The sequence below is a fragment of the Octopus sinensis genome, unplaced genomic scaffold (assembly GCF_006345805.1).
Source record: "Octopus sinensis unplaced genomic scaffold, ASM634580v1 Contig16528, whole genome shotgun sequence".
Lineage (NCBI taxonomy): Eukaryota > Metazoa > Mollusca > Cephalopoda > Octopoda > Octopodidae > Octopus > Octopus sinensis.
Window position 1 is genome coordinate 1 of NW_021834409.1, and position 14380 is coordinate 14380.

Genomic DNA, 14380 nt, shown 5'->3' on the forward strand with positions numbered 1-14380 from the left:
CTGTTGTCTAAGTTCTCTCACCATTTAAGCACATCTCCCTCGTTTCTCTTTTTTTGTTATATGGTTCATATTCTCTTGTTTGTTAACATTCTCAGATCTCTCTTTATAGGACATTCTTATGATTTTGTAAACGCGAATCAGTAATTTATATTAAATTTTCTACGTAAATTTATTTAGTGAAATTTATGTAAAGTATATTATCCAATCAAAGCCATTATACTTAATTGCCTCTATGTTTAAAGGAATTGAAACTTTAGCATAATCGAACTTGTCTGTTTCGGTAAGAAAATGATAATCAGCTTCATCTTTGTAGTATTATAAGGAAAAAAATTAAAGCCTGTTAAATCAAGGAGATTTAAATATAGGCAAATTGAAATTTACATGACTAATTTAAATTTTATTTGCCTCTATCTTTTAAGAAATCTAAACAGTAGCATAATCGAATTTGTCAGTTTCGGCAGTTAAAAAGAATCAATTATGTAAATCTCTAATAATTTTTGCTTTTTCCTTTTTAGTGGTTTTCAAAATCTGATAATTGCACAGTCTATTCATGGTCGATAACAATTAAAAAAATAAAATCGAAAAATTTCAAAAGTGAAGAAACCAGATTAGAGGAATAAAATCAAAAAATATCTCAAAAATGATGAAATTTCAGATAAATTAATCAGTGCCTAAGAATTGCAATCTCCCTCCGTGTCGGGCTGAAAATCTGCCAGACGCACAAATGCCGTTGTGGGGGAACTGTTGACGAGTACGGTTTGCATCCCCTCGCTTGCCGGCGGAGTGCCGGTCGTGCCCCCCGTCACAATGAACTCAACTCAGTCATACAGAGAGCCCTCGCTTTAGCAGGCATCCCGTCAATCCTTGAACCTGTTGGATTGGATAGAGGGGATGGCAAACGCCCTGACGGCATGTCCACCTTCCCCTACGAGCAGGGGAAATCCCTTATTTGGGATTCTACCTGTTCGGACACGTTCTCGCTGGGAAATCTCGCTCTGTCCGCCGCCAATCCTGGGCACGCTTCCAGGCAGGCCGAGGAGCGAAAGATTCTCAAGTACGGCCACCTGTCCAACTCGCTGCTCTTTACTCCAATTGCCTTGGAGTCCTCCGGGATCTTCGGTCCCAAGACACTCCGCTTCCTTCGCTCGCTCGGTCGACGGATTTCAAGGACTAGTCACGATCCAAGAGAGTTTTCTTGGCTCCTGGAACGTCTGTCGATTGCTGTGATCCGAGGGAACGGCTTCGCCATTCGCGAGGCTGGTCGGGTGTCTCGTGAGGCCTTTAATTAACTTAGCTATCTTTAATTTCTTTCTTGTTTAACAAACTATTATTTAAAAAAAAAATTAATCATTAAAAGAAACTGCATCACGAAATATTCCTTCTGAATCCAATTAAACAAAAAAATCAATACAAGTAGAATAAAAATAAAATTTATTTATATTAAAAAAGACAACTAAAAGTTTACAACGGGACATAATTGAATCCAAAGACCGCACACTTGAGAATCACTGGTCCAAATGAAAGATTCCAGATGGATTTGATTAATCTGAAGAAGTATCAATTTTTGGTATTTTTTATTAAAGATGAAGTCATTAAGAGGGCATTCGATTCCGCGGGATTCCCGTCTATCTTGGAACCGGTTAGTCTTTTTAGAGATAATGAAAAAATGTTCCGAAGGGATGACAGGTAAGGTAGGTCTCTCATTTGGCGCGTGAAATGTGTGATTTCCCTGTCAAAGACGTTGCTTTCCAGAACTGAAATCCTCTCGCATAATATGGTCAAAGTTCAAATGGACTATGAAACCACAAAGAAGACACTTATGAAAAGAATGAAAAAATTAAATAACATCAATTGACTTGCGTCAGTAATACGATGATTATTTCAAGGTAAAAGTCAACAAGTTTGGAAAGAAACTCAGAAACATAGAGACTGGAAAAGACTTCATTAACAAAGATCCCGAAAAGAAACTCGGTACAGATGAAACAGGAAAGGAATCCAGAGAAAGATCAAGAGGTTTAACCTCCTGTCGAAATCGCCGAATGCTTAAAAACCCAAATAACGTTGCAGAAGTCCGGGTCCTTTAGTCAAAAAATTTCGGTTCGCAGACGAGTCAGCTGGATTCACCGTTTGGAACCTGAGATGCTGCAACAGGTCCTACTAGTGGGGAGCACACCAGCAACATAGCTCCTATAAAAATCATTGCTGTGAATGAGGGTTGGGGTTAGTGTTACGGTTAGGGTTAGACTACTTAAAGCATAAATACACCAAAGATAACAATGAAATCAACGTAAAAAAATTTAAAGGAAATTCAACTCAAATACTTCCTTGATATAATCGAAACGAAAAGTTTACATTCATCACTTTACAAATGCAACAAAAACAATCATTCCGATATTAAAGAATCCTCTTTGTGGTTGCAGAAAGGCAATATAAGCCCAAGGAGTGAGGGTCTATATTGCTTACTGCAAGATAAAAATCTGTTCTGGTCAGAACGAGATGTAAATTGTCCTTACTATAAACTGGCTAAGAAGTCATTCGACCACCTCGCTACACGATGCAACAGAATATTGAATTGTGAGTACACAAAGAGACACAATGAAGTCGTAAGATGCTTGCATCTCGACTTATGTCGCCTCCTCGGCACGAAACTTTTCCGGTTTAAAGCGTATGGTATTATTGTAATCATAAACAATATCGGCCAAAATATCCACGAAAGACACTTGCTGAAGATATCCCCCCTTTTATGCTTTGGTTGAACCTTTAAAAATTAAAGTCAACTGGTAACCTCTCTACTTGACCTATTACGCAATGCTCAATTAAATATTTTTCACAGACTTCGTAGATTAAAGAATTACAGAATTATTTACCATTGTCTGTTTGGAGGATGATTAGTGGTCCGATATAATAAAAAACATTTTGGAAATGATTAGCTACATTATTACCGCTAATTTCAACTTTGATAATTCGACTACATATTTTGAAAAGGAATCAACTATTACAAAAATCTTTAAATTAATAATTTCATCCAAAATACCCAAGAGAATTTATCGTTAAATTCAGAATATCTGCAAAGATCAATGAGATCTGCGAGACATCTAGCCCTAAGTGCGATGATTAGCGTTATTTCCGGCTTAGTCGCCATTAATTTTTTAGTCTAGCATTATAGAATTAAAATTTACCTGGCAATAAACACATTAATTAATTACTCCTGCAATTTTATCAGCCACAATACTTTGTCTTTAACTTGTTGAACAGTCAAGACAAAATTCTTGTACTTTTGACTTTGCGGGGCTTCCGCCAAAGCAACGGCCGAGCTGGAAGAATATGCAGATGACAGTATGGCGGATGGGGACCACGTGTCTAAACACGTGGCATCCCAGATGAGGTAATTGCCATTCCGGAATGGGGAGGTAGTCACCCCATTCGGCCGTTTGCCGTCTCCTCTGTTCAATCCGGCGGATATTAGCACATTGGGGAAGCCAGCAGCATTGAATGCTTTTGAGATTACGTCGTTGATTGCTCCGTAGCGAGGCTAGCGGCCTGCCCTCCGGCGGCAGGAGAGGGGACAGATTATTATTTATACATTAAAAAAAATATTTAATTATATTATAATGAAAAATTCGTTTTAGTATACTTAATTTAATTTTAACTGCATAATGTATTTTGTTGTTGTTTTAATTTTTTAGTCAAATTATATTTTTTACATTAATAGTTAATATTTGTATTAAAATTGGTTAAATATATTGTTGAATTACATAATTTCGTATAATATTCGACATTTTGTAATTAATTTGGTGATATTTCGACAATAATTTAATCTTTTCGGTTGAGTTAGTGACGCAACTCTATTGCACAAAGTCTTAATCACATATGAGGCTACAAAGAGATTTTACTTTGCTATCATTCAATGTCAGAGGACTATCTGACCTATCCAAGCGAAAAATCCTATGCCGGGATCTGAATGCATATGGTGCAACTATCGGATGCTTTCAAGAAACGAAGGTCAAAGGCGGGCTAGATGAGATACACAACGAGTATCGAATCATTCTCCTTCCATCAGAATCACGTCATTATGGGCAGGGGTTTGGCATTCATAAGACCTTTTGGAATTCAATTCACAAATACTACCGTGTGTGAACGACCGCATATGTGTACTACAACTGAGACAAAAAACTTTGACCAACACGGATCGAATAATCAGCATTATAAATGTCTACGCCCCACAAAGTGGAAGACTGAAGAAGAACGTGGATGAACTAGACTCTTTCTATCACATGCTATCAAAGACCTACACGAGTATAAAAACATCCTTCCTTATACTAATTGCCGGTGATTGGAATGCTAAGGCAGGCAAAGGCCGTGGTGAAGAAGTGTTCATGGGCAGACATGGACGGGGGATAAGAAATGCACCAGGTGAAATGCTTGTGAACTTCTGCAGCATATTCAAGCTACTGCTATGCAATACGGTCTTTCCTCATGCGGCACGTCATAAAACCACGTGGACCGGGACTAGAAGAAACAAAAATGGGGAGTACGTCAACATCTATAATCAAATCGATTATATCATCTGTAGACAAGAAGAAAAACATCGATTGCTGGATGCCAGGTCATATGGCGGGGCACTTACACTGAGCGATCACAAAGTCATTGTGGCACGATTGAGACTGAAAAGAATTTTTGGATCGCCTCTTTCAAAAGAAAATGAATCAAACCGAATTAGATACTCAGTGGAAAAACTGATTACATCAGATGTTACCAAGGAAAAATACTCCCAGGCAATCATCGAAAACCTAAAAGTAACAGAAACGGTAAAAGACCCAAACAAAAGCTGGGATATATTAGAAAAACTTATTCACAAAGCTGCAACGGAAACCATTGAACGACTGCATTCAGAAACCACTCAAACCCATTGAATCCAAATGTTGCCGAAATGGCAACAAAACAAAAAGCCATCCAACTGAAAATTGAAAACACCAACGACAAGGAGGCAAAGGAAAAACTCAAAAGAGAACGTAGGAAAATATCGAGAACAATCAAGAAGGAAAATCTTAAATACGTGAAAGCTTTATTAAACTCTCGAATATCAGAAGTTGAAGACTTAAAGGATGGTGCGCAAATGTACGCAGCCATCAGACTACTACGCCGACGACAACAGAAAACAAAACTGGTTGTGCACGATGAACATGGGAAAACAATTGGAAACCCAATCGAAATGGTAAATACAATCGCCGACCACTTCGAAATACTATTCAATGGCAGGGCCGATGCTCTCGATGAGGGTGAAGAACGTTATCTAAACAACAAAATAACACACCTTGAAGTTTTGAAGGCTATAAAAAAATTAAAAAACAACCGTGCGGCGGGTCCAGACAACATCAACGGTGAATTGATAAAGTACTCCCCAATGGAGATCTCAACTATAATCACAAATCTCCTGAACGAGATGTTCCATGGAAATACCATACCGCCTATTGGGAAAGGAACGCTAATTCCTCTCCAAAAACCCAACAAGCCGCAAGGTCCTCTTAACAACATTCGCCCAATCATACTCTTGAACACAATAAGGAAAATCTTTCGCTCGTAACACTGGAACGTATTAAGGACCCTGTTAATGAATATCTGTCGGCTAGCCAAAGTGGATTCAGGCCTGGGCGATCAACTGCAGATGTAGTATGGGGACATAGATGGATCTGTGCCATATCTCAGAAATTTAAAATGGCGACCACAATATTGGGCATTGATATGAGCAGGGCATTTGATACAATCCGCAGAGACAAGCTAATGGAGATCCTCAAAACCATTCTTGACAATGACTCGATCAGAATGGTTCGAGCACTACTTATAGACACCGAGTTAACGGTGAAGATCGGACCCGTACAATCAAGATCTTTCAAAACAAGCATTGGAACGCCCCAAGGTGATTCAATATCACCTGTACTATTCATTGTCTATCTTGAAGCGGCACTAAGAGATCTGAGAAAACTAGTGAAGACTACTTCAATAACTGAAGTGATATATGCCGACGATGTAGACTTTTTGTCTCATGATAAGTCGACACTCGAAGAACTGCTGAACATTGCTCCTCATGCACTGGAAAAATGGTTCTTAAAAGTGAACATAGAAAAAACCGAATATGTAACAATCAACCGGGAGGCAAATAGAACAGACGAAAAATGGCGAAACTCGAAAAAAGTTGGAACTCTTTTAGGAGATAGTGAAGACATTATGAGGAGAAAGATGCTATCGACTGTTGCACTTAACAAACTGCGGACCACTTGGCTACGAAACCGCGAGGTTGGAACGGCCTTACGTGCCAAATTATACAATGCTTTTATTAAACCCATACTTTTGTACAACGGAGGAACATGGGGAATATCTGAGTCTGAATCAAAATCTCTTGATGCATTCCATAGAAGACAGTTAAGAATTCTTATTGGCATCAACTGGCCAAAGAAAATCAAGAACTCCACCCTATACAATATCTGCAACAGCAGACCCGTCAGTGTGGACATTACCGAAGCACGTTGGCGCCTATTGGGCCACATTCTAAGACTCGACCAGGATGTCTATGCTAACTGGGCAATGGAATCATATTACGCAAAGGACGAAAGATCTGCGTCCCGAGGACGCCCACGAAATACATTACCTATTGTAATCTCAAAAGAACTACAACGCGTTAAAAGACAACTGAAAAATGGAGACGACCTAGATACTCTCAGGAGTATAGCATACAACCGCACATCATGGAAAATTATGACCGAAAAGATAGTCTCATATGTGGCACATGTGGGAACTTAATTAGTTTAAATACATTATGTTCCTATGACAGTGCTAATAATAATAATAATTTAATCTTTTTGTCATCTTAACCATTTAATACTTTTTGGATATTATTTTTATTTCATTTAAATCATTCAAATTATCGCTATCTCAACATAAATCAAACATTTTTATATTTCGGATTCCCTTACTACAGACGACGTAGCGTATTATGAGCTTCTTATTTATTCTGTTATATTTTTGAAATTATTAAATAATTAGTATGTACCTTAATTCATGTGAATTGAATGGGGACAATCGAAGATTTCTAATAAATATTTACGTTCAAATTCTTGCTACAAATTACTTATTCTATTATTGGGTAAATTCTATTATTTGCCGATTTTTGAAATAAAAAGTTTTATTTCAGATAATGTACAGTACCGCTCAAATGTTCGGACCACCCTATTTTTCTCAATTTCCAAGTCAATCCTAAATTATTTTATACGGTTCTTTAGAGAAACTTATTAGATAAGCTTAAACACATTTATTCTATTTTAAAAACTTGGACAGATATTCATGTTTGGCGCAATTTTAAAATTATCGATTTTATACTCGATCATATGTTCCGGACCAGTTTAAAAAAAACCGAAAATTTATTAAACTTATAAAAAGTTAATAATTAATATTTCCTCCGTTGTTCGTTATAACAGCATTTATTCGCTCTGGAAGTGAATTGTATAATTTTTCAATGTACGAATTATCAATCTCGTACCAAATTTTTTTGGTCAAATTCCAGAGCTCTGGAAGATCTTTTGGTTCCAGATCATAAAGTTTTTGTTTTAGTACCGACCACATATTTTCAATAATATTCAGTTCGGGTGACTGGCTCGGCCAAGTTTCTAAGATTTTTATTTGTTTCCTTTGAAAAAAATTCATTGTCGACATGGACCGATGGGAAGGAGCGCCGTCTTGCTGGAGATACATGGTCTCATCATAAAAATTTTCGAGTCCAACATTTATAATTCTCTGATACTCTGCGGAATCAACATTTTTAATGCATAAGACAATGTTTCTCCATCCATTTGCAGCAATAGCTCCCCAGACCATAATGCTAGGAGAAAATTTTCGTGTTTTTAAACAATATTTTGAGTCAAATCTAGAGTTTGGTGGCCTTCTAACATAATTTTTTGTGTTTGAATGCAAATTTATTTTGCATTCATCACTAAAAATAATTTTACCCCAATCATTTTGGCTCCAAGTTAATTTCTCAATGCACCAATTTTTTCTAGCCTTTTTATGGCATATGGAAAGACTTGGTTTTGGGCATTGCTTTCGCCCATTCAAATTATTTCTTTGTAGGCATCTTTTAATTGTATTTGTGCTTACAATAGAATTTAATTCATATCAAATTTAATTTGATTTGCCGTTTTTGTGGGGTCTGCTTTCGAAATTCTCACTAATTTGCGTTCAGATCTTGGGGATAACAATCTCGGTCGACCAGATTTGGGTCTGTCGGAATATAGTCCAACGGATGAATATCTGGAAATTGTTCTTTGAACAGCAGTTTTGGATATTTTTAATTTTTCGGCAATTTCTCTTTGTGAAGCTCCATCTTTAAAAAAAGTGATGATAGCGACCCGATCAACCAGTGAAACACGCGGCATTTGTTATTTATTAGTCTTTTGTTTTTAATTGAATCAAAAATTATTTAAATTTAAAGAGATTTAACTGGTTCGAAACATATGATTGCAACTGGTCCGGAACATATGATCGAGTCAAAAATCAATTATATTCAATTGGCGCCAAACAAAAATATTTAAAGAAAATTTTAGAATAGAATAAATGTATTTAAGCTTATCTAATAAGTTTCTCTAAAGAACCGTATAAAAATAATTTAGGATTGACTTGGAAATTGAGAAAAATAGGGTGGTCCGAAACATTTGAGCGGTACTGTATAACTCAAAACAAGAGATATTAATAGTTATTCCTTTTTCGTCATTTGTGGTGCTTTATTCCATCAACACCACTCTTAGGCTGACGTCAGTGCACGGATATGCAGATTCATGTCAACGCGCAGTCTTTAGCATTTTTACGTCAATTATGAACTTGAAATTTGTCAACTACAAACTTCTAAGTGCAATTGAAAATTTCAAATTTACAATTTTGAAATTAAAGTTTGCATCTTATCAAAATTTTGTATATAATAATTGTAATCATATTATGGGAAACAGAACAAATCTTATTTGTTAAATCATAAAGGTCCTCACCACGAGTAACTCGGGGATCATACCTTTCAACCCGGTTAACAAATCGCATTAATATTTGTGGTGTGAAAACCTTTTTTGAGTCTCCTGCAATTTGTTCCAATATTCTTAGCCTATATTCTGAAATTGGAATAATTTCTAATGAAATTAAATAATCTAAATTCTGACGATGAATGTCAATAAGAATTAATAGAACTAAAAACCACGAAAAACTCAAAATAAAATTTGAAATGTCCAATAAAATTAATTTGTACAGGGATTATGGCTTCAACCGACAAAATCCAAACTGTACAGGCAGTTCTTCCTTTCATTTTAAAGCCAAACTACTGAGGGCGTCGTTATTTCGATCTTCAATTCACAAATTTTTCAAAATTCGTGAAATAATATTTCGCTGCTTTAACCCAACTTCCTCATCTGCATAAATTAAAAAAAAGAATACCTAGTTATTACGACATCAGGTGGGTATCCAACATCCTTGAACAAATTACGACATTTTCGGTTTTTTACTGTGGCAGCTTTAATGCTTGCAATTAAGCCATCTATTTCCGGATATGCAGACTTTATACGTAAAACCGTATTGTGTAACAAATGAGAAACATAAGTCAAATGATGCATGTAGTTATACATGACCATTAAAGTTTTATCGCCTATTTATTTAGATACTTTTATATCACTAGAAATCATATAAGGAGCGGCATTGAGATTAACAGATAAAAATTGTCACGAATAATCTTCATTTCTCTAATGACGTCATCTATTATTTGGCAGATGATAGCAGCATTGGCATGATTTTCCAGTGGTATGCATTCAACCAAATAGGATTTTGTTGGAAAGCGAATGCTTCCAATTAGAATCACTACAAAACTTTTCCTTCGGATATCTGTTTCATCAATTATTATAAAAATCTTTTCGTTTCTAAAAGTTAAAAAATAAACTTTAATACGTTAATCATTTTCCAACTCATTTATCTTTTTTGTGCAAGAAATTTAACCGTAGTTCTGCATGAAAATTCGGACGGAGTGTTAATGTTAAATGTTTTAAACATTTTTTTGATCGAATCATTTTTTATTTGTATAGCGGGATGTTTGCTTATACAAAAGCTTCCGTGATCGTTTCTTTAACCGAATCTACTTTGATTGATTCAGTTAATGTTGTTTGAACTGATTCACATGAATGACCTACAATTGTATTACATTTATACGCATATTGTTCTGATGTTTTAAAGAAGAACGATGAGAATTGACTGAAAATTTTTTTGCACAGTTGACTTTGGATAAACAAAGAGAACAGAATAAAAGGCCATCTTTAGCAATACAGAACTCATCTTTGAATTCTGAGACTATACGCTTGGCTTTCTTAAGCAACGAACACTTGGGTTTTGGCATCACTCAAAATACTAAATAGCGTGCTAATTATTTTATTTAAATTAATTATTATCAATTTATGGGTGGCATTAAAAAAAATTTAAATGCAATTTAAATTAGCATTAAAAAAAATTAGCAGTTAAAATTAAAAATAGCATTTATAGCATTTATAATGTATGTTTTTTTTAACAAAATTAAAAAATAATTATTCCAAATTCAATTTTATATTAAATAAATATAAAAAGTAAAAATAGCATTTTAGCACTTAAATTGCCCTAGATATTAAGAAATGACACAAATATTAACATTCTTTCTTCTACCACTAATATTCAATTGTGTAATTAATTTAGCCATTTCCGTTATTAAATTCTTTGTCCGTCAATTCGATTTTTTCCAAAGTACAATTTTTTGCCTAAATTTTTATTCAAACCTTCCTACGCATTAAGTTAGCGACTTGGTCCAAGATACCCGAACATAGTGTATTCCAAAGGAACTTCATCATCAGTATTTAAAACCACCAGAGGACCAAGGCTATGTGCCGACTGAGTAATTCTTATATTATTTATACAAGCTTGCAATGAGTCAAATGTGGGGACAACGTGATATGCTGAGATATCAGGAAATGACACAAATATGACCATTCTTTGTGTATTATTAATATTCATCATCCTAATTAATTAAAATATTTATATTCTCAACTAAGAAATTATCTCCCGAATAGTGAGGTGTTCCTTCGAGGCGAGTGATCTCGTCAGTAAGAAGGAAAATGTATAATGGACAGTCCTCCCATGTCCTGAAGACTCTGCTTTAAACTCTGTGAAAGATACTTGAGGAATAGATGGGCGGATCCCTTGTCGAGGACTGTGCCGGAAACCCCCTGAGCCACTTGAATGGAGGACCGTGGCTAAGATGAGTAATACCCCAACCATAAATATCGAGCCTGGAAATCCTTGGTCAACTCCATGGCATCGAGTGACCCCATTCCGCGATAAGGCCTCACTTTGACGTCGTTGATGAGGGCAGACTCGATGGGGGATTCGGAGGTGGCAGCAAACATGGATCCCATCATGACTAGTGCATGTAGCTGAATGGGGTACCTGTGGAGGCTCCCAGGGCAATTGCCTTGGCGATGTGTCCCGGGGACTGGACTCCCCCATCGGCAATGACTGGCACTCCGAATTGTCTGGCCAACTGACTGACGTGGTACACAGCACTGGCCTGTCCTCGACCAACAGCCATGACTGGGGGATTAGTGGGTGTGACTGACCTTCCTGAGTGATACAAATAGATCCCGACCAGTGCAACCAGACAGTCCTCTTTGTCGACGATTGGGAGTTCCCTTTCTTTACATTTCGGAGGGTCTTGTAGGCGTCTTGGAAGTTGATCCCGTCGTTAGAAGTGACCAATGACTCTCCGGGGGTCATCACCTGCAGTGACAAGTCGAGGCAAACCACTTCCATCCTCGTCTGGTCGGACACACAGCACAAATCAATGTCCCGTTGAGTCACCAGGCCCAACAACCGTCCATTAAGTGTCACCGGGAAGCCAGAAAAGCCATGTTTATTGACCAGGATTTTGTATTCTGCCACAGTAGTGCTGGGGGAGACGACAACTGGGTTCATAATGAAGCCCTGTTTGGAGGATTTGACTAGTCGGACATGACTGGCTTGTTCCTCGGGGAGACAGTTGTTGTGGATTATCCCTATGCCCCCCTCCAACTACCAATGTCGGTCAGTCAATACGCCATGGCGATTGCCATTCGGGACTCTGTCACCGTGTCCATGGGGGATGATACGAATGGGCAATTCAGGACTATTTTTTGGTTAAATTGGTTTTCAAGTTCTGAAATGGCACTCTAGACATACCACTTGGTCTGCCGCAAAGTCGATGTAGCCGGGGAGAATGATCAAGTCACTACTCATTAGGTTAGCTCTCTACTTGTAGGACAGGCTGTACACTGATGAAAATATTTTGCCTTCTCCATAAAAATTCTATAAATGTATTAGGAGTATTTAATACCTGCAAAATATGCACCCATGAAGTGACGTCCCCCTTTGTCTCTTATTGCGCCATTTTGCGCACCCCCACATTCTATATTTTCATAATTATTATCTGAACCTCTCAACATTCTGTGCACCTGTGCTCGGATCTACAAAATTTCGTCTGCAAATTTATAAACGAATTATGGCCAACTGTAAGGTGCACATAAGCAAGAGAATTGAGATCTGGCGTTGAATAACCTATCAGCAAGAATAAAGTAGAATTACCCTTCCATTTGTCAGTGTGTATCACTGATCCCGGTGCGATATTTTCCTGTATTGCAGCGGTTAGAGTTCTTTTGGAGCGATCTGGAACCATCTTGATGAAACAGTCTTTACTTCCACGACAGATTCCCCCAAACACCCATTGTTGAGGGAGAATCTGCATTGTTTTTCCGTTTAGAAAACATGCATTCGTCAACTTGGACAACTTTGCCAATACCACCTAACAATCTAACACTAATACCAATCAGTGTGTTCGGACGATTTGCTAAATAATATGCGCAAACCTGGGAGTGAGACCAAGTACGAATTGTATGGCTGCTCCATTCCAGTTGACGCCGACACCATAAAATACTGTGTCTGTCGAAACTCCACATGTACATAAAGCGAATACATGACTGTAAGGTTACTGTCGTGCCTTCGAGCCACGTACCTAAAAATAAAGTACTCTCTTATACCGTTTCTAATAGAACTATATGTTCGACACCCACTTTTATAGCACACCCATGTTGTATTCTCCTGCTGTTGAAGAAGGGTCATAAAATGTCTGTTTTGACATTTTTTTTCTTTGGGAAAGATTCCAACCTCTGGAAGGAAGGCAACTGACTCCATTTCTGTACGGGGAAGTTTATAATCCTTCAGTTTTCCAAATTTTCGCATGACAACTGTATCATTCATCTCCACAAGCCGGTAAAAAATTCAAATTTTTTAAAAAAAAATTAGAATAAAATTTACATAATCGGCATAGTTCAATTTTTTAAATTTTCGATCTAATATTCATAAAAATTTTCATTAATTCATTTAGAGGCTATTTTCGTGCAGGATGAAATGCAACAGTACCAAATGAACATTTGCATTCGTCGCTGAATATAAAGTGATTCCAATAAGTAGATGGTAGCATATTCCATCTTTGACAGATTTCCATTCTTCGTTCTTTGTGTTTTTTAGTAAGATGTGGTCTTTTAGTAGGCGGAAATGCTTTGAAACCTCTTTGTTTTAGTGTATTTCTGATTGTTTCAGGTGTTACATTTTTCCCATTTTCTTCTTTCAGTGCCTTCGCATATTTTACGCAATTAAAATTTGGATCTTCAATCCTTTCCTTATTAATTTTTTTAAAATCTTCTTCATTTAGGAGCCGGGGACAACCAGAACCATATTTTCTTGTGCATGGAATATTTTGTTTATATTTTCGAATTGTTTTCGATATGGTATCAAGTGATCTTTTAGTTATACGTTGTATTTCGCGATACGTCTTTCCGCATTTGTAAATACCTATAATTGTTCCCTTTTCTTCAAAACTCAATTGTCTGGCCATAATAAGTTATTATAGCGTGCAAAATATTAATAATTTGTAAAAAAATCATATATTTAATAACATTTACAAATAAAAAATTTTGTTCGTTTTTTATTTTGGTTCAGATTATACTTTTGCCGTAAAAAGGCGGTAAATATATTTTTTTGCACAAATAAAAATATTAGTTATTGTTTATATATTGTTAAAATTCTATTTAGATATTTTTTTTGATTCGTTTCTTGGAAATTTTAGGAAAAATGTAGTGTTCGTTTTTTATTTTGGTTTACTGTATACTTGAATTTATTACGGAGGATCCGAAATTAATAGAAATTATTATGGAGAAAGCAAGAACAATTTTCGATAAATGGTCACTCAAAGTCAACGAAGAGAAAACCGAAATAATTACCATCGAACGTATGCCAACTCGCATAGATG

General features: G+C 36.5%; 3 protein-coding genes across 3 annotated transcripts; 2 read left to right on the forward strand and 1 right to left on the reverse strand.

Moving 5' to 3' along the window:
* The first annotated feature begins 4930 nt into the window (after positions 1–4930).
* On the forward strand, positions 4931–5584 carry LOC115230839. The gene has a single exon (XM_029800964.1). The coding sequence runs from the start codon at positions 4931–4933 to the stop codon at positions 5582–5584; it is 654 nt and encodes a 217-aa protein (XP_029656824.1).
* Positions 5585–5715: 131 nt separating this feature from the next.
* LOC115230840 lies at positions 5716–6798 on the forward strand. The gene has a single exon (XM_029800965.1). The coding sequence runs from the start codon at positions 5716–5718 to the stop codon at positions 6796–6798; it is 1083 nt and encodes a 360-aa protein (XP_029656825.1).
* Positions 6799–13459: 6661 nt separating this feature from the next.
* Positions 13460–13966, reverse strand: LOC115230841. Its single transcript, XM_029800966.1, has one exon. It carries the CDS (start codon positions 13964–13966, stop codon positions 13460–13462), a length of 507 nt encoding a protein of 168 aa, XP_029656826.1.
* Between the last annotated feature and the right edge of the window lie 414 nt (positions 13967–14380).

Bases quoted from the DNA above. Each gene is read 5' to 3' on its own strand.
- LOC115230841 (XM_029800966.1), bottom strand. From the start codon at position 13,966: ATGGCCAGACAATTGAGTTTTGAAGAAAAGGGAACAATTATAGGTATT.
- LOC115230840 (XM_029800965.1), top strand. From the start codon at position 5,716: ATGGCGACCACAATATTGGGCATTGATATGAGCAGGGCATTTGATACA.
- LOC115230839 (XM_029800964.1), top strand. From the start codon at position 4,931: ATGGCAACAAAACAAAAAGCCATCCAACTGAAAATTGAAAACACCAAC.